The sequence below is a fragment of the Harmonia axyridis genome, chromosome 4, assembly GCF_914767665.1.
Source record: "Harmonia axyridis chromosome 4, icHarAxyr1.1, whole genome shotgun sequence".
Lineage (NCBI taxonomy): Eukaryota > Metazoa > Arthropoda > Insecta > Coleoptera > Coccinellidae > Harmonia > Harmonia axyridis.
The window spans coordinates 12173036-12198998 of record NC_059504.1 but is presented as its reverse complement, the minus strand read 5'-3'; the positions used below and the strand labels follow the sequence as shown (position 1 = coordinate 12198998).

General features: G+C 35.6%; 1 protein-coding gene across 2 annotated transcripts in view; it reads left to right on the top strand.

Moving 5' to 3' along the window:
* The window catches only part of LOC123678405 (putative dipeptidase CPSG_01350), a 341260-nt gene that overhangs the window by 292636 nt on the left and 22661 nt on the right, over positions 1-25963 (top strand). For both annotated transcript variants that reach the window (XM_045615417.1, XM_045615418.1), the window contains exon 6: positions 20864-20996. In XM_045615417.1, coding sequence (XP_045471373.1) covers positions 20864-20996 — 133 coding nt within the window. The remainder of the gene's footprint in view (positions 1-20863; positions 20997-25963) is intronic.

The following is a 25963-nucleotide window of genomic DNA, read 5'->3' as shown; positions in this document are numbered from 1 at the left end:
AAATATAAGTAAGTATTTTCAGTTCATACCACAATCAATTATTATATTAGGCCAATTGAAAAGTCCCCGATCTGATGCACAGATGGTGGTGCTAGTATTAAATCCATATGATTTTTAGTTAGTACCAATCTTCAAACGATACGTGTCAAAATTTGATAGCATTGATAGCAGTCCGACCATTAGTTTGTGAGATATTGCATTGTGAGTGTAGCTACTTTTGTTATTTGAAAAAAGATGCAAAAATAATAATTTCGTGTGCTGATAAAATATTGCTTTTTGAAGGAAAAAAATACAGTTGAAGCAAATTCTTGGCTTGATGAAGGGTTTCCAGGGTCTGCACCAGGAAAATCAACCATCATTGATTGGTAAGCTAAGTGAACGTGGTGAAATGAGCACCGAGACGCCGAACGCAGTGGACACCCAAAAGAGGATGTCACCGACGAAAAAATTTAAAAAGTTCCCGAAATACTTTTGAATGACCGTAAAGTGGAGTTGATTGAGATAGCAGACATTGTGAAGATATCATCTGAACGTGTACATCATATCATTCAGGAATATTTGTACATGAGAAAGCTGTATGCAAAATGGGGGCCTCGCGAGCTCACAATCAATCAAAAGCAACAACGTGTTAATGATTCTGAGCAGTGTTTGAAGCTGTTTAAGTGCAATAAACCTGAATTTTTGCGTCGATATGTGACAATGGATGAAACATGGCTCCATCATTTCACTCCGGAGCCCAATCGACAGTCAGCTGAGTGGACTGCACACGATGAACCTAATCCAAAGCGAAGAAAAACACAACAGAGAACTGGCAAGGTTATGGAATCAGTATTCTGGGTTGCGCAAGGTATAATATTCATTTATTACCTCCAAAAGAGACAGACTATCAACAGCGATTTTTTTATAGCGTTATTGGATCGTTTAAAGGATTAAATCGTTAAAAAACGGCCTCATTTTAAGAAAAAAAAAGGTGCTGTTTGATCAAGACAATGCGCCGTGTCACAAATCAATGTGAACAATTGCGAAATTGCATGAATTGTGCTTCGAATTGCTTTTGCATCCACCGTCTTCGACAGATCTGGTCCCCAGAGACTTTTTCCTGTTCTCAGAACTCAAAAGAATAGAACTGGATAGAAATTTAGCGCCAATGAAGAAGTAATCACCGAAACTGAGGCTTATTTTGAAGCGAAAGACAAATCGTACTTCAAAAATGGTATCGAAAAGTTGGAAGATCACTATAATCGCTGTATCGCCCTCGAAGACAACTATATGTTGAATAATAAAATCGAATTTTGCCAAAAAAAATGTGTTTTATACTATGGTAGACCGGGTACTTTTCAATTGGCCTGTTAGATATTGCCTATACGAAAACTTGGGACACCCGGTATTTTCTGTCTAATATCGAAGTTTTATCGCAAGTTTTCCCTGTCACAACGGCCCTGCAACATACCCAAAACCCACCCCTTTCGCTAATCACAAAAATTTCCATTTCATTCTGCTTCTTCCATCTTCTCAAAAAACCCACGGCATTCATGCAATCCCAAATTGCCTCTGCGTCGATGAAAGCCAGCTGAAATTCATAAATAACCATGGGGAATAAAACAGCCTCCGAGGAAAAATCTTTCCAAAGGCCGATGCATGCAGCTCCGGGGGTCTGTTCAAGTTTATCTTGTCAAGTGTCCCCAGTAATTATGACCGCAGTTTCATTGTTTTGTGCGCAAAAGACAGCCAAGAGGCAGGTTCACACCACTTGAGCAAATGGCATATGAATATTAAAGCGCTGAACTTTTGTTTGCGTCGCCAGGGGGCGGAGGAGTTCAGTCCACGGTGCACTTTATGTTGCCTGAAAACTTTTGTGGTTTCGTGAAGGTGCCCCGCTCGCAGGACAGAGTATGTCGTATACAGACACCGCAAAATGGAAAAATGGACCTGATAAATTTATGAAGCGGAGCTTTCGAGTCGTATATACCCCTCTTTACGTTTGGGGTGAAGGAGGAGGAATGATGGGGATGCTTCTTTTCATGGAAGCCAGTGAATATTTGTCAAGGTGATGTGGAATGATTTTGTAGGGAAGTGCCTCAATGACCATATCACAAAGGCGGTACACCTTTACTTCCGCCGTTTTTTCCCGAAATTTGAGGCTTTATTGTAAAAAACTGGTTAAACATTTATGATTATTATTAGTATTATCCATCGCTGGCCACTTCTATCTCCCATCTTTCGGGCAGCGAACGAATCCCGCGTTGAAAAAACTGGTCATTTTTTGGAGCGATTCATGAATCGATCCAATTTTTCACTTCTTCATAAGACCGAAAGAGCCATTTATCGAAACAAGTGTTAGTCCGAGAGGAAAACGTCTGGAGAATACAGCCAGAGTAGGACTTCCTATTTCAAAGTTTCCAAGTGTGTCTTGACCACTTTCGCAACATGCGGTCGAGCATTGTCATGCTATAAAATCACTTTATCGTGTCTCTCGTTGTATTGCGGCAGTTTGTCTTTTAATGCTCGGCTCAAACACATTAATTGCGTTCGATAACGTTCGCCTATGATTGCCGAGCTGGTTCCACCAAATACTGAGCATGACCTTGGAACCGTGAATATTCGATTTGGCTGTCAACGTGGAAGTATGGCCGGGATAGCACCATGATTTTCTGCGCTTGGGATTATCGTAATGAACTCATTTTTCGTCTCCAGTCACAATGAGATGCAGAAAGCACTTCCGTCTTTTCCTTGCAAGCATTTGTTCACAAACAAATAAACGCCGTTCAACATATCTCCTCTCCAACTCATACGGCACCCAATTTCCTTGTTTCTGAATCATTTCCATGACTTTCAGGTGTTTTGAAATGGCTTGTTGCGTCACTTCCAATGATCTTGCCAATTCTTATTGCGTTTGACACGAGTCTTGATCAAATAATAATAATAATAATAATAAACTTTATTTGCAGATAATATACAACAGAAATAACCAATCAATCAAAAAACATACTTCTATATATCCTATAATTTTATCTGCAAAAAGGAGACTTACGACAGTAAGACTGTTTATATGTAAGCTCCCAAAAGTTCACCAAGAACAAAAAAAAAGATTCCAGCACTGAGCATATAGTTGGATACATTGAGAAAAAAAAAATTTTCTTTCGTACATTTAGTGAACTTAAATAGAAAACTTGAAGAGAAAAAAAAAAAAAAAAAACCATCGGAGATCAAGCCTGCGTCCACATAGCTTAGGACCTAAGCCTAAAGTGAACTTGTCAACAAAAATTGTGTGTATGACTTTTTGAATTTATATAAACTAAGGGATTTCAGAGGAAGAGGCAAACCATTATAGAGAGAAACAATATTGAACGTGAACGACCTAGTAAAAGTGGTTGTAGAATGGGTGGGCGCGGAGAGGAGACCACGGTGTCTGAGATTCAAAGTATGAACATCCGAGCGCAATTTAATTTTATTGAAAAGATATGGTGGAGTTTTATAAAGAATGATCGAGTGAAAAAGAATCATCGAGTGGAGCCTCCTACGCCTTTCCATATCTATCCAGTTACAGTCCTTGAGTTTGTGAATGACTGGTTCGAACTTCCGGATCCCATATATAAACCTCAGGCATGATCTCTGTACCTTCTGTATCTTCTTACTGTACTCTCTGGTTAAACAAGGACCATAAACTGCGTCGCAAAAGTTGAAATGACTAAGAACCAGAGACTCCGTCAGCAAAATTTTTAATTTTGTTGTCAGATAATGCCTGTGAGGGTATAATCTTTTTAGGTTTGCATAAGCCCTTTGAATGCACATTATTACATGTTCCTTAAATCTCAATTCTGAGTCCATCAAAAGTCCTAAGTTCCTCGCAGAGCTGACGCAAGTCAGCTTAACATCATCCAATACAATACTCAGTCGCGATTGAACCTGTTCCTTATGTCTGCCAAATACAATCATCTTGGTTTTAGACGAGTTCAAATTCAAGTGATGCCGACGAGAAAAGCAAGCGAGAGCTCTCAGATCATCATTCACTTTCTCACATGCGCTTTCCACCTCTGATGACAAAAAAGTATGGAGTATCTGGGTGTCATCTGCATAACGGAAATCGATACAGTATTTCAAGCCGTTCGTGAGGAAGAATGTATAAATGCAAAAGAGCAGGGGACCAAGCACGGACCCCTGCGGTACACCGCAATGAACTGGTTCCGGCGTCGAAGAACCCTTATCTGTTTCGACGTATTGAGTACGACCAATCAAATAGCTGCGAATGAGCTCAACCGCCGAAGGTGCAAACCCAATATGCCCAAGAATTGCCAATAAGAGAACGTGATCAATTTGATCGAACGCCTTCGAATAATCCAACAGAACAAGAATGCACGTTTTACCTGAATCAATTGCGCGTAAGATCTCATCAACCACATCCAGGAGTGTAGTACCACAGCTATAACCCTTGCGAAATCCCGACTGCCGCTGAGGTAGAATGTTGTATTTCTCCAAATGTGCCCTTATTTGAGAAGCAATTATTTTTTCGAAAATCTTAGAGCAAGTGGGCAAAATAGCTACAGGGCGGAGATCATTCAGATTGTGTATTTCAGTTTTCTTAGGCAAAGGCATCACTCGGGCTATTTTCCAAGAGTCAGGAAACACTGATTTCAGTAAACACGAATTAAAAATATTGAGTAGGAACGGCACAACTCGAGGACAGCACAATTTTATCATTTCCATACTCACTCGATCTGATCCAACAGCATTTGATTTCATTGATGAAATTATAGAGATTACCTCCTCCTCACCAACAAGGGTGAAAGTAAGTTCCTCCTCAACAAGTCTCAAGGGCATGGTAGAATAAAAGTTCAACAAATCTCGATCAGGAGTCCCCAGTCTCTGAAATTGTAGGAAAAAGTTGTTGATAGAGGTAGGGTCATTCAAAGCTTCGGGCAAGGCTGCTGAACTCGTCTTTTTGCTATATACTCCCACCTCGTTCAATTGCCTCCAAACATGTTTCATACCGGATTTCATTGTGGAGCAGCTGAGGTACGATCTTTTTTCTGCATTTATTGCATTGGTAGTAGCATTTCTCATCTGCTTGTAGAACTGCCAGTCCTGAGGGGAACTAGTCCTCCTGAATTTTTTATAAGCTTTGTCCTTCTGCCTTTTCATCAGTCTGATAGCCTCAGTGAACCATGGCTTACATTTATTGTTTATGGTTATCAACTTCTCTGGTGCGATGTGATCGTAAAGATCACATAGAAGTTTGGTGAATGTTGCTTCCTTCAGATTGACATCCTCAACATAAAGTAAACTGTCAAACGGAGTGACCGAAAATAATTGGTCAAGAACATCACGATCCACTCTACGTAATGATCTGGATTTCAAAGTACGGTTCTCTAGTACTTTCCGATCGAAGTTCAACCTAACATAAACCAAAGAATGGTCGGACAACTGTCCCACAGTATCCACTCCATGGATGAGATCCTCACTCTCAGATGAAGTCAAAATGATATCAATCAGCGTAGCAGACCTGTTCGTAATTCTTGTGGCAGAATCAATAATTTGTGCCAAATTAAACTGAACGAACAGTTCAGACAATCTCCGGACCCTAAAGTCATCAACTCTTAAAAAGTCCACATTTACATCACCACCGATAACGATATCACTACTCGAAGGATGATATCTTAAAACAAGGTCCTCTAAAGAACTAAAAAATTCTGAAAAACTACCGGATGGAGGTCGATACATAACGCAGATAATTACCGACCTACCATTAATCCCAACCTTTATCCACATTTGTTCGAGACAACTAGTAATTCCCCCATGCAAAATCTCATAACCTAAACTATCGCGTATAAAAAAACCAATGCCTCCCCCTCTGGATCCTCTGTCTTTTCTTATAAAATTATAACCAGGTATGTTAACCAGGCGCGCAGGCACACCATCGGCCAGCCAAGTCTCGCATAACCCGACTATATCAAAATCATTATTATGGAGAAAACTCCGAAAATCATCAAAACGTGCGAGTAAAGATTGTACATTGTAAAACGCTATGCTCAAACTCCTCATAATCTATGAACTTATTAAATTAGAATTTAAAATAAATGTATCCAACCAATTAACATTTCAATAAATAAAGCAATACAAAAATTGGAATAAAGGCAAAAAAAAAAATTTAAACAAAAAAATAAATTTCTATAATCCCTTTATACAGCAAGGGTTGTTGAGTTACTCCACTCACAATACTCAACTTTTTATAATACCTTCCATTTCTTCAGTGGATCCGACGATGTGTTTTTTACCCTTCCATTTAATGAAGATTCTGCCATCAAGAGACCAAACTTCCCTTCTTCCTACTCTTTCTTTAGCACTTTTGAGTAATTCGTAGTTTAGTTTACTGAGTTCTTCGACTAATAATAGTTGGGAATTCTTTAAATTTCTTTTATTACGGAAAACTTCATTCTTAGATGATACCGATGTAAACTCTATAACAACAGGTCTAGGGCGATCTTGACTGATATTCTTCTGTCCAATTCTATGGCAATTCGAAATTACTGACTTTTCCATCTTAAATTTTGAAACCAAGATTTCCTGCACCGAATCTTCCAAGCTCTCTTCAGTTGTCTCCTTCAACCCCAACAGTCTCAATTGTTTACGTTTACCATTTTGTTCCATCTTATTCAGTCTTAAATTTAATTCGCTTATCTTTACTTCATTATCTATGGATTTCCCTTCGAGTTCACGAACACGTTCTTCAAGGCGGTCCAGATGTTGTTGGACAGTGGATGTTACCTTATCGGCTACTTTTATCGCCAGGTTTGATAAGAATTCCTTATCTGACAGGCATTCGAGAATGCATTGTTTTATATTTTCTTGTTGTTGTTTTGAAATTGGCATTTTCTTTATTAATTTGATGAACGAAATATTACAGAGTAGGTAGAAGAAATAAAAGTTCTATGAATTACCCTAATAGGCAGATATGTACTTCCAAACTTATTTTCACCACTGAATTTAACTATAAAACTCGGGAGCTCAACAAAATGTGTCTACTCAGTGCGGAGCATCACACAAATAATGTCTTCAATTCTGCATCTTCGAAAACCTTCTCTCTTCCACCGCCATGCTGATCTTCGACGTCAAAATTACCGTTCTTGAAGCGTTGAAACCACTGACATCCATTGCAAAACGACGGAAGCAAAGTTGTACACCCAGAAGTAAAACCGTATACTTGCGTAAAATTCAAATCCTTCTGTAAGAATAAAAAATAAGCAACAACGGTGACGAATACCTTACATACACCGGAAAAACAAGCCTACATTTAAGCGTCCAAGCGCCATGTAACATTAAAGAAATAGCTGATGCTAGTTGGCCTGGATTCTTGCACGAATTTGGAAAATACTCAAGTTAGAGAAGTTATGCATACAAATCCAATGCACTACTAATAGGTGATGATGAATATGGTTTGAAGCCATGTTTTATGACACGTTTTTCAGATTCAGGTGAAGAAACAGAGAGGAAATTTAATAAAATGCATTTAAATTAAAGAGTTCCAATTTTGCAGTCTGGCCCACTGGAAAAAAAACTCTCCTTTCGTATTCAATTTAACTTGAACTCATTTTCAACTTATCCGCACACAGACAGATTACAACTTCAGTATTTTATTATGTCCACTGTGATCTCGAACAAATCCATATTCTTCACGGGGTTATTCGATTTAGAAAGACCTAGGTACCTAATATATGACTGATTTAAATATGTCTTCCAACCATTTCAATTCATAATATTTCTGCATCCCAACAACAGCACCAATACCTTCGCTTGCACATCTGGCATAGTGCCAAAATGTGCATATAGCATCATTGACTTTGATGGATTCAACTTCAGTTGATTCTCCGAATAGTCTAAAACTTTACCAAGAGTTTCCTTTTGATATGCAAGGAACCACCCTGTTTATTGCTCGAAGAAAATGATGTATGGACCTGTGTCTAGTTGGCAAACTGTAGCACAAAAAACCCTGTTCCACATACCATCGTATCCATAGTTACGGAAGAATTCACATCAAAGTCTATCCTTCAAACTTTCGATCGCTTTCGAATGATAATTCAATCCTATTATCACGTGGTGAGAACGAATAGGTTGAAATCATAGAGTAATAAACATAGATAGAGGTAGTATACGCAACTTTTACATGTCCCCAACATGGTTAGATTACGTTGTCGGATTGTGATATACATATTTTCAAATCCACAATTTTATATTGTTATGAATGTATATTATATTGAATGAAATATATTTATTTGAGTGATTCTCTATTGAATATGCAAATTTGAATATTTGCAATCTGATATTTTTCCTCATTGTCGAATTTTTAATAAGCAGTATATTTATTATTTTCTGAATCTACCTACTGAAATCCAAGGTTTGGCAACTTTTGCCCTCCTAGTGTCATCGATTGTTTCACGTCTTTCGGCGCGCTTGTTTGTTTGTTTTCTGAATTTCTTATATACATATATATAGGTATTGATTTCAATATATTTCGAGTTAATATGAAACGTTGATTCACTATGGGACACAAGAAGTGCGTTTTTTGTGGAGTAACTCACGAATTGAGTGAAATATCGTATCACTGATATGTTCTCATTTGCTCGCGCGTCATGTCAAATTTGATAGTTCATGTTGGGGACAAAATGTGGTTACTGAAATTGACATATGCTCTCTCTATCTATGTTTATTACTCTGAGAGAGAGATACCTTTCAACCATGTTGAATCTCAGTATTAGCATAGTATAAGGAAAGGATAGTAAGCCAACCGCCGTTTGAAGGCAAGGAAATAGTCACCAGGGGTCGCTACTGTAGTTGGATTTCGTGACTACCCAAAGTGGAGAAGTAACTCGATAATAGATGGCGCTGAATCATGAGCTATAAATGGCGCAGAAATAATACGATAATTCATTCATTGGCGTGGTTGAAAAGGGGTCGCATGACATTGCCAACAATTTTTATGTTATTATTAAGTTACCACTACATTTGAATATTCGAATATTCATTGAATATTTATTCAAAATATAGAAATCTTCTGACCACTCTATTTCAAATATTTTAGTTCTTCAAAATAACACCGATTTTTTCAGAGGGCTCCACTTTACGGACCAATTTTTGACAGTAAAATTCGAGTTAAACGTGAGTACAACTAGATGGCGCTCAACATCAACAAAATCGAAAAAAGCACTACACTGGCTTACTATCCTTTCCTTATACTATGGTATTAGTTTCCGAACGTCATAGAATTGACAAGAAAACTATTATAGCGAAGTTACTGAATAGGTTCACAAGCTGGTTTTACTGCTCTGAAAGTAGCAACAAAACCGACATTGAATCAAAAAGCCTCATTCACACTGTCGGACTTACGACTATCTGCCTTCCTCTGTCAATGTGATTTTCATGTTTCTCTAGTTAATTGAACATAGCCGCACCTCGGAGCCATATTGTTCTAGGTCGGTCCAAATTGAACATCAATTAGCAGGTAACACAAGATGAAGGAAACTCATCGTATCTCTATGGTCACCATTAAATTCAACCCGGGATGGTAGTTGCCAGTTTTGGCAAATTTACCTAAAAGGCGGGACAATTACAAGTCTCTCACCACATCCATTAATAACATCATGCTGAGGTACCTGCATTTGGTAACCCTGTATTTGAAGTTGAAGTTCTTGTGAAAAATATCGATTCGAAGAAAAATGGTACATTGAATCTTCATACAAAAAATCTACGCCAAATTTTGACACTTTTTGAATTGAATCGAAGCTCGAATGCTCGTTATTAAATATTCTTGAAAAAATGCCGCCAATGTTTCATTTTACTACAAAGGGTTTTCCAATAAGAGATTTTATTTGATATTTCAAGAGAAATCAATGAATGTTTATTTCATTGTAAAAAGGAAGGTATGCCATTAACGATAGAAGACGATATCAGCCAAATGGCTGCCAAGGCTACGGTTGCAGTACCATTATATTTTTCCTGAAAAGTCTCGAATCGATTGAGAAGCATTGGCATACACCTTATCTTTCAAGTAGCCCCAAAGCAAAAAGTCTAAGGATGTTGAATTACAAAATCTGAATGGCCAATTGTAATAATCTCCTTGGTAAATAAAAGGACATGGAAACTTTTTTGCAAAATTGCGATTGTTTCGTTGCTTTTTTATCAAATTTATTTCATTTATTTATTTGAGAATGTTTTTCCTCCGATGGAGGAAAATTAGAACTATACCATGATCTTATTAGTCAAAATATTACGTCTGAAAATAGTATATTGTGCAACAAGTGGGGAAAGTCCAACTTTTCTCGCGAGTGTGGTCGCAAACACACGAGCGAGAAAAGGACTCTCTCCACATGTTGCACACTATACTTTTCTTACAACTTCACAAATTTCAATAATTCAAGTACTTGACTTGATTCAAATCAAAATGGCCTTCGTTGACAGTATGTGCTAATTTATTGCGTTTCTATAGAAACGACTCAAAAGCCCAATTTCGTTGGTCTACCAAGCGAGGTGTGGGCAAAGTGCCGTGAGAAATAATATTTCCCACAGTATGAGCAATACATAGTTTTGAAATTGAGAAAGCTATGAAGAATATGCTACTTTTCATAGCAGTTGTAGGAAAAAAATATTTTAGTATTGTGTGTTTGGAAGTATTGTATGTTGGAAGTTTTTTTCTCTGTACGACCAATCACTCAAATTTCTGTGTTCCACTATTAATTGCGATGTTCTAAAACAATCAAACGAGCTATTCGAAATAAAAACACAATTCAACTCATATTAGAAAATTTCTTTCCTGTGTAAACCAAATTCCATAAATTTTTTATGCCCTGCCGACTATGTTTCAAATTGAAAGTCTTCGAATGCTTTGTTAATGATATACGAAATATTCGATAGCAGAGAGCTATGCAGCACATTCACTGAATTCCAATTAATAGTAGAATCCCAAAAATATATGTCTGTCATAAATTCCATGCGTTTATTTTCAATCATTCCATAAAAATCAAACTCACTGATAAAAATATATTGGGGGAGATGTATCGGACTGAAACAATCGATTGGATGCAATGAATCTAATAGAGCAACATTTCAGTGTCATAATAACATACTTTTTCATTGAATGGTAAAAGGATTTATGCATATCACGTTTGAAGCTACAATTCAATAGTTTGCCATTGGAATTCAAAGTTTGGAGAAAACAATGCATTGAATAATTCGAATTATATACATATATTAACATTTCGATTCAATTCAATGAAATATTATTGTATGTATATTCACGACATCGGGTTGCTTGGAATTACAGCAAAATTGAAATAAACTCGGTTACTTGGCATCGAGACTACTATTGCATCCTTGGAGGCCACATAACTCCCTATAGGATTATATGGGAATGGGATATCATTTTTCATTATGCCATTGTTGTCGGTTATTTTATCTAGATAGAAGGAGTTCTGATGATAAGATCCTCTTGAATTTGGCATTTTAAGGTTGTTTTTTTACATACAACCTAAATTTCAACCTAGACAGATCCATTTTTACGGAAATAAGTATAGGTTTTTTTTCGATATTCGTACTGGCTAACAGATGGCACCAACAAGGCCATAACACTTTTATTTTCTCGTTAATATCAAGTCTCAACAAAAATACGTGTCAAAATTTCAAAAAATTAAGTTAAGTCAGAGATATTGAAGATAAAGTGACGCTGCATTTGTAAATAAAAACGAGTTTCATGTTTTAATAAAATACAGCTTTCTGATGAGAAATATACTAGGCAAGCCAAGCCATGGATTGATCAGTGTTATTCAGGCCCTGCTCCATCGACAACAACGGTTAAAAGATGCTTCGGGATCAATCTTTAAGGTGACTATGAATAAAGTAGAATTTTCAAGAATAATTATATCGATCCAACACAAAATTCATAGCACAGAATACTTGAATTAATTAGTATTTTGTGATTCATATATCACAGTCACAGACAATATATTTCTATGTAGCAGTACTGTCTATGTTCGGCAGCCATTGTGAACTAACCTATATTTTGCCACATGACATTCATTGTCAAACTCCATAACCTTCCAAAAATCGCTCTTCTGTCATGTTGTTAAATGAGGAATTATTCTCAGATTTCTGAATTTATCAGAAAATCCGTATCCCATCTTTTTCAATTCCATTCAATTTTTGGTTTCTTCTGATGTTTTGATCATTATTCTGCTATTCCAACCAACAAATCAATGATCATTTTGAGTTGAATAATCTAATATTTGTAATGTTAGTTACACCATAACTAACACGGCATTACAAATAAAGATTATTTAGAATTTACATAAAACAACAACAACAAAATTCACTTATGGTTCAGAAAACATAATTTATTTTCTGACAGTGATGAAAATTAACACAGAAAAACTTCACAGTGAATTCTGGCGTGTAGAACAAATCTCAGTTTCGATGACATTTGGAAATGAGCCAACCTTGATTCATCTGTTCCCATTCAAAAACGCCAAACCTTGGGAACAGAATAAATGACGTAAAAAGCCAGTAGGAGACCATATGTGGTTACAGTGATTCAGAAGTATTCCATAAACGAAAGCCCGAAGAACTTGGAACAATCACCATGTAACAAATTGCCGTATCTCCTGTCCCAAACAGAGAACTGTTTAAGATTCAATATTCCTAAAATAATGTTATGGTATCAGGAAACTTCCAGAGGTTTTTACATTTTTCCACAATAGACGCTGATAGTCGTTGGTTTTTGTTGGATGTGGTCGAAAATATGGAGCGTCTGGGGAGTTTTTAGACTTATGCAAATTAAATAATATCAGTTTCGGGGGATTTGGGCAAAGCGCAGAATTATGCAAATTGATGGGATTTTTTTCGCCTCTCGCTAGACATCAAGTGCGAATTCTGTTTTGCTTTTACACTGTCTGAATGCCGAGAATGGTTGAGGAACATTATAATTTTTTTGTGTCGATTCAATGTTGCTCATGAAGTTCTATAGTTCAAATCAATTCTTTTTATATTTCCTCTGGAACGAATTTCGAGGATTTTTTTATATCAGGTTTGCTGCAATAATTTTCAATGCTTGAAGCGACCAAGAAATGAATGAGGCGAAACTCTCGAGGAAGAAATTTTTTATATTTTAACTGTAGATATAGCTACTAGGGTTATGTCAAAAATGTGTCAAGCTCATTCCTACTATAGCAAAATGCTATATTGTATATTGTTTTAAGTGTCCTAAGTTTTAGGTAAATTGCATTGCTAAGGAACTGAATGAGTACCTATGTTCGAAATAATTAGCATATTTCATTTTAGAAAATGTCGAAATTGGCAATAAAACACCAAAAAAATGCAAATTAAAGTCTTAGTGAGTTCGCCCAATACAATTACGTTCTCATTACTTGATAGTAGGTTATAATTATTCGAATTCCTAGAACTTTTTCTGCTCAAATGCCACGTGTTAATAAATTGAGCAATATTTCTTAAACTGTCAAATTCAAGATTGCCTCTTCATATAGTGGTTATCGAAAATTATTTGAATGTCGAATTTCGTTAAAATAAATCAAAAGACATCACTTGAGTATCTGAATCAAGTAATATTTTCGCCTGAAAAATTTGGAATAAAATAAAGACATAACCTCAACAATAACTTGACATATAAATCAATTTTCTGAAGGTGTGGAGTTAGTGTAAGCCATAGGAAAATTTATCAGAAAAATGGCTAAGAAAATATAAGTCCAAATAGCATTTGAAATAAACAATCTCCAAGTCAAACAATGAAACGAAAATAATCTCGTGCCATTGTTGTACAAAGTTCAGTTTTGCCTTCATTGTCTCTAGATTCTAGAAAGTCAACCTTATCATTATTTTTGAAAAGCTTGCAAAATGCTACGTAAGTGCTGCAACGTTTCGATATGAACAAATCGTTGATAGTAACGACAATTTTGCAATGGTTGACATTCCAAATAAACAAGGCAAAATTGAATTTTTCTCATTCGGACTTGCTGGTTATCAATTTATAAATTCTAGTTGTTGATAATAATAGCTACTTGTTGTAGGACGTAAAATAATTTTCAAAATTTATGGTTTTCCAACAATTCACCAATAAAAAAAATATTTTCTTTAAATCTGAGTAGGTAGGCTTTGAATTCATACCTTCCAAATTTTTTATTTCTTACTATTACATGGTTTAATTTTGTAGAATTTGCCAAAAATTATTTTCTTTTAATCCCAGGAGGACTGCTAACCTTCAAAATTCATATTGAATAGAATCTATCCCTTGGATGGCAATTACCTAATAAATGTACGAATTTACGCAACCAAATGTCAGAAATGAAATGCCAACATATTCAGCAGACACTGTGTCACTAAACTGTGACTATTGGCATCCATACACTGAAAATTTTATAAATAGACGATACGTGGAGCGCTATAATTAAAAAAGTTTATAATTTTTCATGTAAATTTATAGATATTTGAATCTTGAATGAAGAAATAAATAAAATTTTCAGCGTTTCGTTAATTTTTCATTTGCAAACTCCGCATGAGTATGGTTGACATTTGCGTCAATTCAATCTACAGAAGAATTTCGAGAATCCCTTCAAACGCCCTTTTTAAATAATGAATTTCTAGTACCTGCTTCCTTGATAGAATGGAAACCCCAACATGATTGAAAAAAAGTTCTTTGTAAGACTTATTAAAACCTTAGCTTTTAAATGTTACAAAAATTATTGAGGATACCAAATCCTGTCTTGATCAAACAAGTAAAACATAATATCAATGAATATATTGTTGCAATACAAAATATTTCAGAGTAGGTTCGAATAATATTCCTGTTGGTATCAATATTTTATTCAGTTATATATTCTTTTTGCATTCTCAGTTTTATACAAAGTCAGAGTTCTCTTGCTTGCTGTATTATTCTACATATTAACTAATATATCACAAAAATTACGAAGGTACATGTGTCTGAATAAATATAAAAAAAATATATATGAAACAATTCAGTATTAACAAGTGAAAATCACAGTAATCTATAGTAATGGAGGATAATGTTGTCTTTTCAAATATTTTAGCAATTCCAGTAACAATAAGGAATATTTCAAGTTTCTGAAATTTTCTTGTTAATAGCTACTACAACTTATTATTTACCAAAAAAATTTGTGAATCAACTTAGGTAGTCATAACATATTTAATGATTTGAAAACATTTTTAAAAGCATTAGACATTTTAAAAGGTCTTAGTAACAATCAATGGAGAACAGATAAAAGTTATTTAGAAATAATTAACAATTTGAACCAAATATTGTGAATTAACTTTGGTAGTTGCATGAATTTAAAACATTCATATAAAATTGTTACCTATTTCTGTAACAATTACTCAATAGAAAACAAATTAATTTTTTTGTCAATATCTATCAAACTTTTCATAAAAATGTTGAAAATTAACTTTGGTAATAACAATTTGCTGTCTGAATTGAAAAACTAAACATAAATTATAAACAAACATTTGTTATTTCATTAAATATTTCTCTAAATGTAAATGTCAAAAATATAGTTTGAACTTAACTACTCCTTTAACTAGGATACAATAATAAAAAAATTGGTATATTCCATTAAATCCATTATATGTACAGTCCAATAACAAAATAAGAAATCATTGAAAATAATTAAGTAAATTCCTAATATTTTTTTTCCATAAAATTTTTCCTGAATAATACTTTGAATTGATAGTCAATTCTTGAAAAATTATTTTCTTTTTCTGGTTTTAATAATTTTTTCAATATTTGTCTTATCACTTGTTCTCAACAAAACTCTCAAATATTTACATTTTTTTCTTAATCTATATAAACGATCTCGTTTCCTCTTTTTCATTCTTTGTCGAAATTTTTTCTGCAATTCTATAAGATTCTCATTTTCTATCAGAACCGAGAGTTGTTTACATGGAAAATTTGTTCGCATTGAACATTCTTTTTCTAAATTTCTAAGATCCTTATTAACATTGTTGATAGGATTTTTTTTAGAATTATTAACATGATTTCTCTCAACATAAGTTATTGGATAAATAATATTTTCATTCTTCTCAATATATGGCCTATTAATGTATCTCTCTAATCTCTCAATTTTACGCAACTTAAAGTCATCGGTCACATTATGATTCACTCTTCCAGCTAATAAACGCCCTAATTCTGAAGAGAAAGGCACATTTGCTGAATATTTGAACATCGACATAGTAAAATTAGGAGTACCGTCCAATTTATTCGGACAAGATTCAATGCTATTATCTCTAAGATTAAAGTATTCGAAGAATGTAGATTTTGTAGTTTTTTCTTGAGTTGTTGGAGTATCACTTAGATATGTTGTAGGCACTGAGATTGGTACACAAGGGTTTGCAACATTTGTTGATGAACTCTTAATAATTTCAAATCTTGATTTTGTTTCTTCAAGGATGGGAACTGAAAGGCTGGTGGTGGTCGATTGACGGGAAGATCTGAGGCGATATGTATACTCGAACTTTTTCTCGATTTTAACAGCAGAAGTTGGCTTTATTACGTTTTGATGCACATTACCCTGATTTGCTTCATCATATATCTCACGTAAGGGTTGAAAGTCATTCCTAGGTTTCTTAAAATTTTTCAGGTATCTATAAACCTCTTCCAATGAAGAATAGGGAATCTTATTTCTACGAAATTTATCAGCCAGAACAGATTTGATCTGGATGATAGTTCTTTTATCCTTAAATCCCAATCTTGACAATACAGCACAAAATTCGTTCAGAGTTTCACATTTGATTTTTTCTATTTTAATGGTTGAAATATATTGCTGAACCAATTTATGCAACTCAGCAGTACTTTCAGTACACATCGTAGATAAAAACGGAAAACTACATTCGTTTACGAAACTATAATTTGACAATATCACCTACTTCAAATTTCCTTCAGCTGCGAGGTTGACGCACCTATACCAAAAATCAGGTCTAGCGGAATTAATCCAAAACAGTTTGTCGATGCTAACACCACCAATTGATATCGATGACCTCAAACTTTGAGTACTGTAAAACACTATCAAACAGATGGCGAGTTTTGTTCCGCCATAACGGTTTATGTGACTGACAATACAAGAATGGAGAAATCGATATTACCCACCAGCGAAGAGCCATCTAGCGGCCAATAGTTAGGAAGGGCACGCGCACAGTGTTGAAACAGAACTCTATAATTCTTTAAATTACAAGATTTTAGATAAGTGACATTCAGATTTACTGGAATGAGTACGTAAAAATAATGCGCTTACTTACTTATCAGAACTTTTAATGAAAAAAATTCAATTAAACTAGGTAAGACTCTCTTGAAAAATTTTGTTCGTCCATCATGTATACCTTTTACGTTCAAACTGAAGGTGGACTTTCCGAACAATTTTTTAATTGTTTATTGTTGAGGAAGGTTGATACCTACAATGTGTAAAGTTCAAACATATTTATGACTTCAACAAGCACATATTTTTTTTCAAACTTTCATAAATTCTCAAAGAAAACGAATTGGATCTATATTCATTGGAAAAATACCAGAACAGTGGCGGCGCTAGAGAGGGGCCAGGGGGCCCCGGGTTTTTGTTGAGGATTTCAGATACATCTATGAATATTTCGTATCTACTTCATAAAAAGCTTTATTTCTGTTTTTATATATTCTATGAATTTTCATTCGTTACCAGCCCTATATTTTTTAATGAAATAGTTAAGTTTGGTTAGGTTTTTTATTGATATTATTTGATTATTGATTATTCTTCATTTAACGGCTGTGCATTGAATAATATTGAATTGTGGTGAAAGCTTCTTTACTCGAATTATAGAAGTAATAGATGTAAGAAATGATTCAATGAACAGAATTAATTAATCATTAATAATTAATATACGTTTTGAGTTGCGCAGATCCCTGTTTAAAACTACTCGGGAAGATAAACGCCCAAATACGCTCTATTAGTGTGACGTCACACACCGCCATTTTTGGTTCTCTTGTCACTGTTCGGAATCCAAACAAATAAATTGTCATTCAAATTAGTTCGGTGTCGTTGAAGGAATTGGCTTTTTTCATAAATAAGAGTATTTGAGGAATGATTTCAGTATTAATTGATAGACAGAAGGAACGAGGTTAATACCAGTAAGTTTGAATGTGTCATTCCCCAGATTTTGTATAAAGCCGTGTTTATTAGTTGAACTTCAAGTTCGAACTTACTGGCATTAATCTCGTTCCTTCTGTCTATCAATTAATAGTAAAATCGTTCCTTAAATAATCTTATTTATCAAAATAAGCCAATTTCTTTAACGACAACGTACTAATTTGAATGACAATTTGTTTGTTTGGATTCCGAACACTGACAGGAGAACTAAAATGGCGGTGTGTGACGTCATCACTAATGGTGGATTTAAGAGTCCGTTCACGCGACGCAAATTCAGGCGTTTTCTTAACTAATTCGGTCTTGATATTCTCAGGAACGGTAAACGCTATCGAGATGATTCAAAACAATATTGGAAGGTCTTAATCCCTTGTATGTTCGTTAGGTAATGATTTCACTTTAAGTTGCAAATTAACTGTTTTATTGAAGTAGAAAGTACGATTTTCAATACCAATTTTGAATAATTTATTGTCGCTTCAGTTGACCTAAATTCGAAAATCTAATACAAATTGGTCATAGCCTATTTCTTCTTCTTTCCGCTATTGAAAGGAAACAAATCACATATTTGGAAAAAATGATGATCAGGAATATCGATTGAAACAAAGTCAGAATTATTATTTTCAAGTTCAGGGACAATTAAATACAGCTGAAAGAGAAAAATGCTTTTGTCGTGTGAACTTTGAAGGACACTTTATTCATCGAAGTCAACATCGATGAAGAGTTTTTCGAAGGAAAATTTCATTAGAACTGTGTTTTACCTGTAATAATTGACCTAAGACATAGAGGCTTAAAAATAAGGATCCTCAATACAAACTAGATCTTCAGGATAAGAAAAATTGAAGAAAACAGAAGGCGATTTGTATTATATCATTATGAACCAAGCTGTTTTTTTTTAATTATAACAAAGTACTATTCCTTTAAACTGTAGATATTTATGAAATGAGTTCATCAAAATTCTGAATGAAACTTTTTTATTTCGGATTAGATATTTCAAAATTCATTCCATTTAATTCATAAGGGTTTTTAACAATTCGAAAAATGAGGATAATGGTATATCATAGCGTATTTGGATTCTCAATTCGATATCAAGTAATTATGGAAAGTAGAGTCTTTTTCAAGACCGAAAAAACAGTTCGTGTTTCACAACTCTGTTCTTATTATAAAGAAACCGTCTTTACAATCACAACCATAATCATAGGTGACCATTTGACAATCATTTCTTTTCATCAAAATGTTGAAAATGCGGCTGCATATTCCGACACGCACTAGTAGAACTCGAGAAAGAAACGAGATCATCCCAATGCGTTACAAATTCATTCTATCTGGGCTGAGGGCCTAATACGGTCTCGATATTTTTACTACGATAGTCGACGCCCACCCGCTCTTGCCCCTTCACGTTGCGACCCCTCTGCTTCCCAAGCAGTGTGGTGTAAACAGACTCTTAAGCACCGTACCTAAGAACTAAGGACTAAGAACTAAACCTAAGAATTCAGTGGCGTTTATGCACTATCTTGTTAGTTCTTAGTTAAGGCATGCGCACGTGCTCGAACTCCTTTCTATTTGTCCTATACTTTTATGTTTGACATTGATATTTATAGTGAAAAAATTAAATTTAATTTTTTCGAATACACCTAATACTTTTCATCGATAAACACGAATAAAGAACATAAAATGATAGAAACTGGTACTCGTTAATATTGAAATTCTATGCGGCGCACGCGCACTTCTATATTTTACCTGAGCCCTTAGTCAACAGTTGGCCTGCTAGTGTTAGTTCGTAGTTCTTAGGAAACGTGCATAAACGCCCTCATTGATTTTTTAGCGTTCAATTCTTAGTTCTAAGTTCTAAGACTGGTGCATAAATCTACCATAATAGAGCGTATACATGTAATTCAATCAGGTTATCTCCATAGAGAAAAATGTCCAAGGTTATGTCTGTCATATACGTTTTGAGTTGCGCAGATCCCTGTTTAAAACTACTCGGGAAGTCCAAATTTGCCTGTTTAGTGAAAACTAAGATGTCTAAAATTCAGGTGTATGAACTGATTAGCTTTTGTTTTGCCAATTTTGAGAATATTAGATAAGCTTCGTTATGTCAACTGTAGGTAGCGCTATCAACAAATTAAGATTCTTGTTATTTATTATTTACGAGGTTTGTGCCATTATGTACTTATATGTATATCTTTCATTATAGTTATGATATATAAAAGCAATTCTTGTAATTGAAATACCAATAAACTCTCTCTATTACAAATATTTGAATTCATTCCAGTAAACGTTTCGTGTTTTGTTTCACTACTTTGCACGATCATACTCGATTACACATCGCTTTTGATTGGTCAGTATCGGGTTTTAATTAATGTATCCAATCAAAATCAACGGAAATGACAAGTATGACATTGCGGCGCCGCCACGAACTAAAACTAATATTTTCAATTTGGTCGAATGTCATTGCATTCAAATTTTGACGAGTGCATTCACCATGTTTTTAGACATCTTATTCAAAACAGTGAATATGCCACATAAAACGTCATTTGAAAGATGGTGCAAGAGAAATCAAAAAGTAGTCAACGTTGCAACTGGCCATTAGATTTGTATAATTTGTATGTTTCGTCGAGATGAAATTACCGCCCAGCGAATAAATCCTCCGTAGCCGAAACCTTCGCTAATTGAATCCCTTTATCTTGCAGTTTTGGGCGGCATACGTTCCGTGCGACGCCCAGTACAAAGACGCCGTACAGCTGACTCTCGAACAAATCGACGTCATCAGACGATTCACGGAGCTCTACCATCCCAGATTGGCCCTTTGTACTTCGTCAGAAGGTGAGTAGGATCACTCCTGCGAGATAAGTGGGTATTAATTTAATTTGAGGGGGTTTGATGGTGAAATGGCTTTGAATGCGATTATATCCGGCTAGAGGGGTGTTCTATCAGTGTGTATCCCCCACGGTTTGCGCTGGATAATAATTTAATCGCTCTGTAAATGAACAGATAAGTGTTGGACGTGTTGAACTTCTATGTTATATAAATATTGGTTGTTCAATCATTTGTGCTCTATTGACTCTTTCGACTCTTAGAGTGTTTTCAACTCTATGGTTGGTTTGACGTTTGTAGACAGATAATTCATGTTAAATAACCCAACCTTATCCTTTATTCTCTCTGGGTTTTTGAGGGTGGGAAAGTCAGAGAAAATAAGAAATCAATCAAACACAGAGTAAGCTACCAATCTGGGTACATGCTAAATGCGAACCCATTAAATCACCAATAAGTGATTTGAGAAGAAGAAGAAGTTAAATCCTGGCTCTTCCCAACTTAGAACATAGAAATAAGTAATAATAATAAAATACATAAAGATGAGTTCCCCATCTGAAAATCTTGAGCTTATTTTCATTCAAAGTCTTCAGTTATTTATTCACTCAATGGTTTAGTTGCTAAAGTAAGCTGATTTTTAATTGCATTCAGAGTTAACTGTTCAACGTTTCTTTATTAGTACAATAGCCACATGTTCGGTAACTGCGAAGAAACAGGCTACCATTTGCTTCGAGGTGCTTCGAATACGAACAAGTTTTGTTGGATTTGGTCCAACTTGGAAGACCCATACGGTCGACTGATGTTTAGTTTCGTGTTCATATGCATATATCCAAGATTAGTCAGTCACAAAACTAGACCCAAAAACTTTTGTATTCTAGGTGTTGAGACAAATCTACAAAAATATTGCTAAACTACAGGCAACATACACACATCGTCAAAAGTCTCCCCCTATAAACTCACAACTTGTTGAATGTAACATGATAATTTTTGGGTGTGCATTTTGCACTTTTTCATCACTTAAATGAGAAGAATAAACCAGCAGAAAATGTTTCTTGTTGGAGAATACAGGTGTATTCGACGTGTTTTCGAATAACGAGAGTTCTAATATTGAGAATATTCAGTGGAAAATGCCGGGACATCCAATTTCTCAGTTTGACCGGGCAAGATAAGTAGCCCTACATCAAGAAGATTTCTCGAATCACCAGATTGCGCAACGTTTGAATATTCCACGGACTTCAGTAAGGCGCATAGTGGTCTTTTTCTTCGAAACCAGCAGCGTTGCCTGGAGACCGGTGCCTGGTCGACCCAGAGTAACATCTTCAAGGGAAGACCATTATATCGGAAATTTTACTCGAAGGAATCGAAGTCATTTTTTGAGAACCAGGTAGTCTCAACCAGTACCTTAAGGAAACGGTTGCATTCCTCAAATTAAAGGCAAGAAAACCTTTAAGAGTACCTCGGCTATCACCTGGACATAGAGCTACCCGTCGGCAATGCGCAGAATACCTTCAAGACTGGCTATTAACACAATGGCGCAACGTACTTTTAACGATGTGTGTACAGTAATGTATGGATAATCTGAACAGAAAGTTAGCAAGACCAGTTCGGTTTATCGAATCATTCGGATTATAGAAATCATATTTAATGAAATCTACAATCCGAACGTTGTTCGGATTATAGAAACATTTATAGAGCGTGCAAACTCATTTTCATAAAAAAAATTTTGTCCTATATATAAAAATATGTATTTCTGCCCCCCATCAAAGACATGAATAGAATTATATGATCTCCTCTTTAGTAGACATTTCCTGAACAGGTTCATCTTCGTGGTCAGAGCTTTCATTTTCCGCAATGATATCAGCAACTATCTCATCTTCTTTCTAAAACTCTGTGTCTCAATTTTCTTCGTCATCACCTCATGTCCATTTTTGATTTCCTCTTTCATCTATTAGATCATAGAACGATTTACTTTGTTCACCAATTCCACTGAATCAAAACCTTGATCTAGTTATTCTCCTGATACTCTCAAAGAAATCAAATCTTCTGCATTATATTCTTCTGTTAGGATTGCAGAGTTCAGGCTGTTCGGATTATACATATCATTTTACCAATTGGTCCGTTCGGATTATAGGGTACTTCGGATTATCCGGGGTTCGGATTATCCATACATTACTGTATACATATAGTTTTTCAATACGCACGTCTTGTTACTAGTAACAAAGATTGCTCTACACGGGCTATAAATGATATCATGTTGTGGTGGTGTACGAGTTGCTGCCTTAAGCGGCCCACAGACGAGCAACTTAGTTGGAAACTTGGAATACCAACCACCAACTAGCCCACAGACGAGCCAACTTGAAAAGTTGGCAACTTGGTTGGCTACTAAGTTGCTCGTCTGTGGGTCCCATTACAAATGAATGTGAATTACATACTGTCAATAATATTGCTTATTGCTGTTGCGTATTGTTCCGGTGTGCAAGGCGCCTTAAATACAACCTTCGTATTATTGACAAGGCATCTCTATGCTCTATTCCTTTATCAGCTCAACTCGAACGAAAGTCAGCTCCTTCGCCAGCTGCTCCAAATTTCTCCGAAGATTCCCCACACACTAACGAAGATCATAATTCAATTTTTCATTTAGAATTTTAGTTATTTATGAGATCTCGTTAATTGTGAGGACTTCCCGAATTGTAAATTCTTCTCGGACTGACTCGTTTACGAAAAATTTCACTTCTAAATGGGCTATGCAAATCAGGACATCCGTTTTCAGATTTTTAATTCGGCCAGCTTTGTTTCATAGCGTGACCCCCCAGAACTTAATCGGGACTGAGCCCTCTGTGCTGTCGCAAATGATAAATTCCTAGAGCGCGGGTTAAAATTTGCATTTCATTCGTTCTTCGCAAGAGGGATGAGAAAACCCTTTGGATTGTGTCTGCGCCGGATGATACGAACCTGGTAGGGAAAAAGTTGTCATGGTGAGTTCATTTGGAAGCATTTGGAAGGTGGCAGCAAGCCCCGAATAAGACGTTTCGCACAAAGGTTTTGTTATTTCTTTTATCTCGGAGAATATCTGTGGTCTTATAAGAAAAAAATTAATTGAATGTAATCCTTTACGGATCAGCAGAACCTATTTGAAGACAATTACATTATAGAAATTGTTGCTCGACTTTCACGTAATATACAGGTGTTGTTAGATATTTCAAAGTTTCCAATTTTCATCTTTTGGACTAATACCTTCCTTGAATCCAATGAAAGCGACAAGGTAATTTGGCGTTCGGGATGGACTTCTTCTAACGTCTTCAACAAAAGTCTTATCGTTGATCCCTCAGAAAAAGTTCTAGGTTTCAATCTTCCTAGGAAAATTTGGTGTATTTTAAATCGACTTAGAACTGGTCATGGTCGTTGTAATAGTACCCTCTTCAAATGGCATTCTATTGATAGCCCACTATGTGAGTGTGGTGTAGAAGAGACCATTGACCACTTGGTGAATGATTGTCCGATTTATAAATTTCAGGATGGTTTCCAAGCTATCCATTCAGTTTCAGATTCTTTTTTAGAATGGGCAGTTAACTTCAAATCGATATAATGAAAAATAATATTTAGTACTCCTTTCTGCTTTTTTTTTTGTTTAAGGATCCAATTGGAAATTATAGAGTCGTCAACCGAAAAGAGAGGATAAAGAAAATTTTGTTCTGGTTGAAGAGGAAGTCCTTCAATATAAATTATGTCAGCTTATTCTGTAAACGTTTACACAAACCAGTCACTACACCGATACGGGGAGACAGAGTTTTTGCTGAGGTTTTTATCTGTTCTCTTGTATCATACGTTGAAATGTATGATGCCCCGTTACATTTCCTCTGCTAATACTGAGATTCATCGACACATATGCTTGATTGTTTGAAATTAATATTTTGTATTGCTCTTTCTCAAAAGAATATTGTGATATGTATATATGTTTTGGTCTATTCAAAATTATCCGAATTGTTCGAATTTTATTTTTGTTTTCAACTAAGTATATATCGTTCATAATCAATCACACTGGCAGGCTGGTCGAAAATGTTGCTGAAATCATGGTAAATATCGTGTTAGCAGTTGTAGCATCGTCCATGTTCTAGATTCGACATAAGCGTACAACTCTGCTTCCGCCATTTTTTCCGAAATTCGAGGCTTTATTGTGAAAAACTGGTTATACATTTATTATTCGAAGTATTGTCCATCGCTAACCACTACTTTCTGCCATCTTTCGGACAGCGTACGAATCCCGCGTTGAAAAAACTAGTCATCTTTTCTTTTGAAGCGATCCACGAAGCGATACAATTTTTTTACTTCTCAAGACTGGAAATGCTGGTTGATCGAAACAATAGTGATAACTCATTGAGGAAGCAACGTCTGGAGAATAGGGCGGGAGGGTAGGACTTCACAATTCAACAATTCCAAGTATGTCTTGACCACTTTCGCAACATGTGATCGAGCATCGTCATACTGTGAAATCACTTTATCATATCTCTCGTTCTATTGCGGCCGTTTGTCTTTCAATGCTCCGCTCATACGCATTGATCGCATTCAATAATGATTGCCTGTAATTGTTTCAGTCGGTTTTAACAACTCATAATACACTACGCCGAGCTGGTCGTACCAAATACTGAGCATGACCTTGGAACCGTGAATTTTCGGTTTGGCCGTCGATGTGGTAGCATGGCCGAGATATCCCCATGATTTTCTGAGTTTGGGATTATCGTCATGGACTCAGTCACAATTGCATGCAGAAATCCCTTCCGTGTTTACCTTGCAGGCAGCTGTTCGCAAGCACAAAAACCTTCTCTTTTCTACCCCCATGCTGGTCTTCGACGTCGAAATCACCGTTCTTAAAGCATCGACACCACTCTCGGCAAGTTCTTTCAGTTATAGAGGCCTCACCATAGGTTTATGGGAGCATTTGATGAGCCTCAGCCGCAGATTTATTCATATTAAAGCAGAAA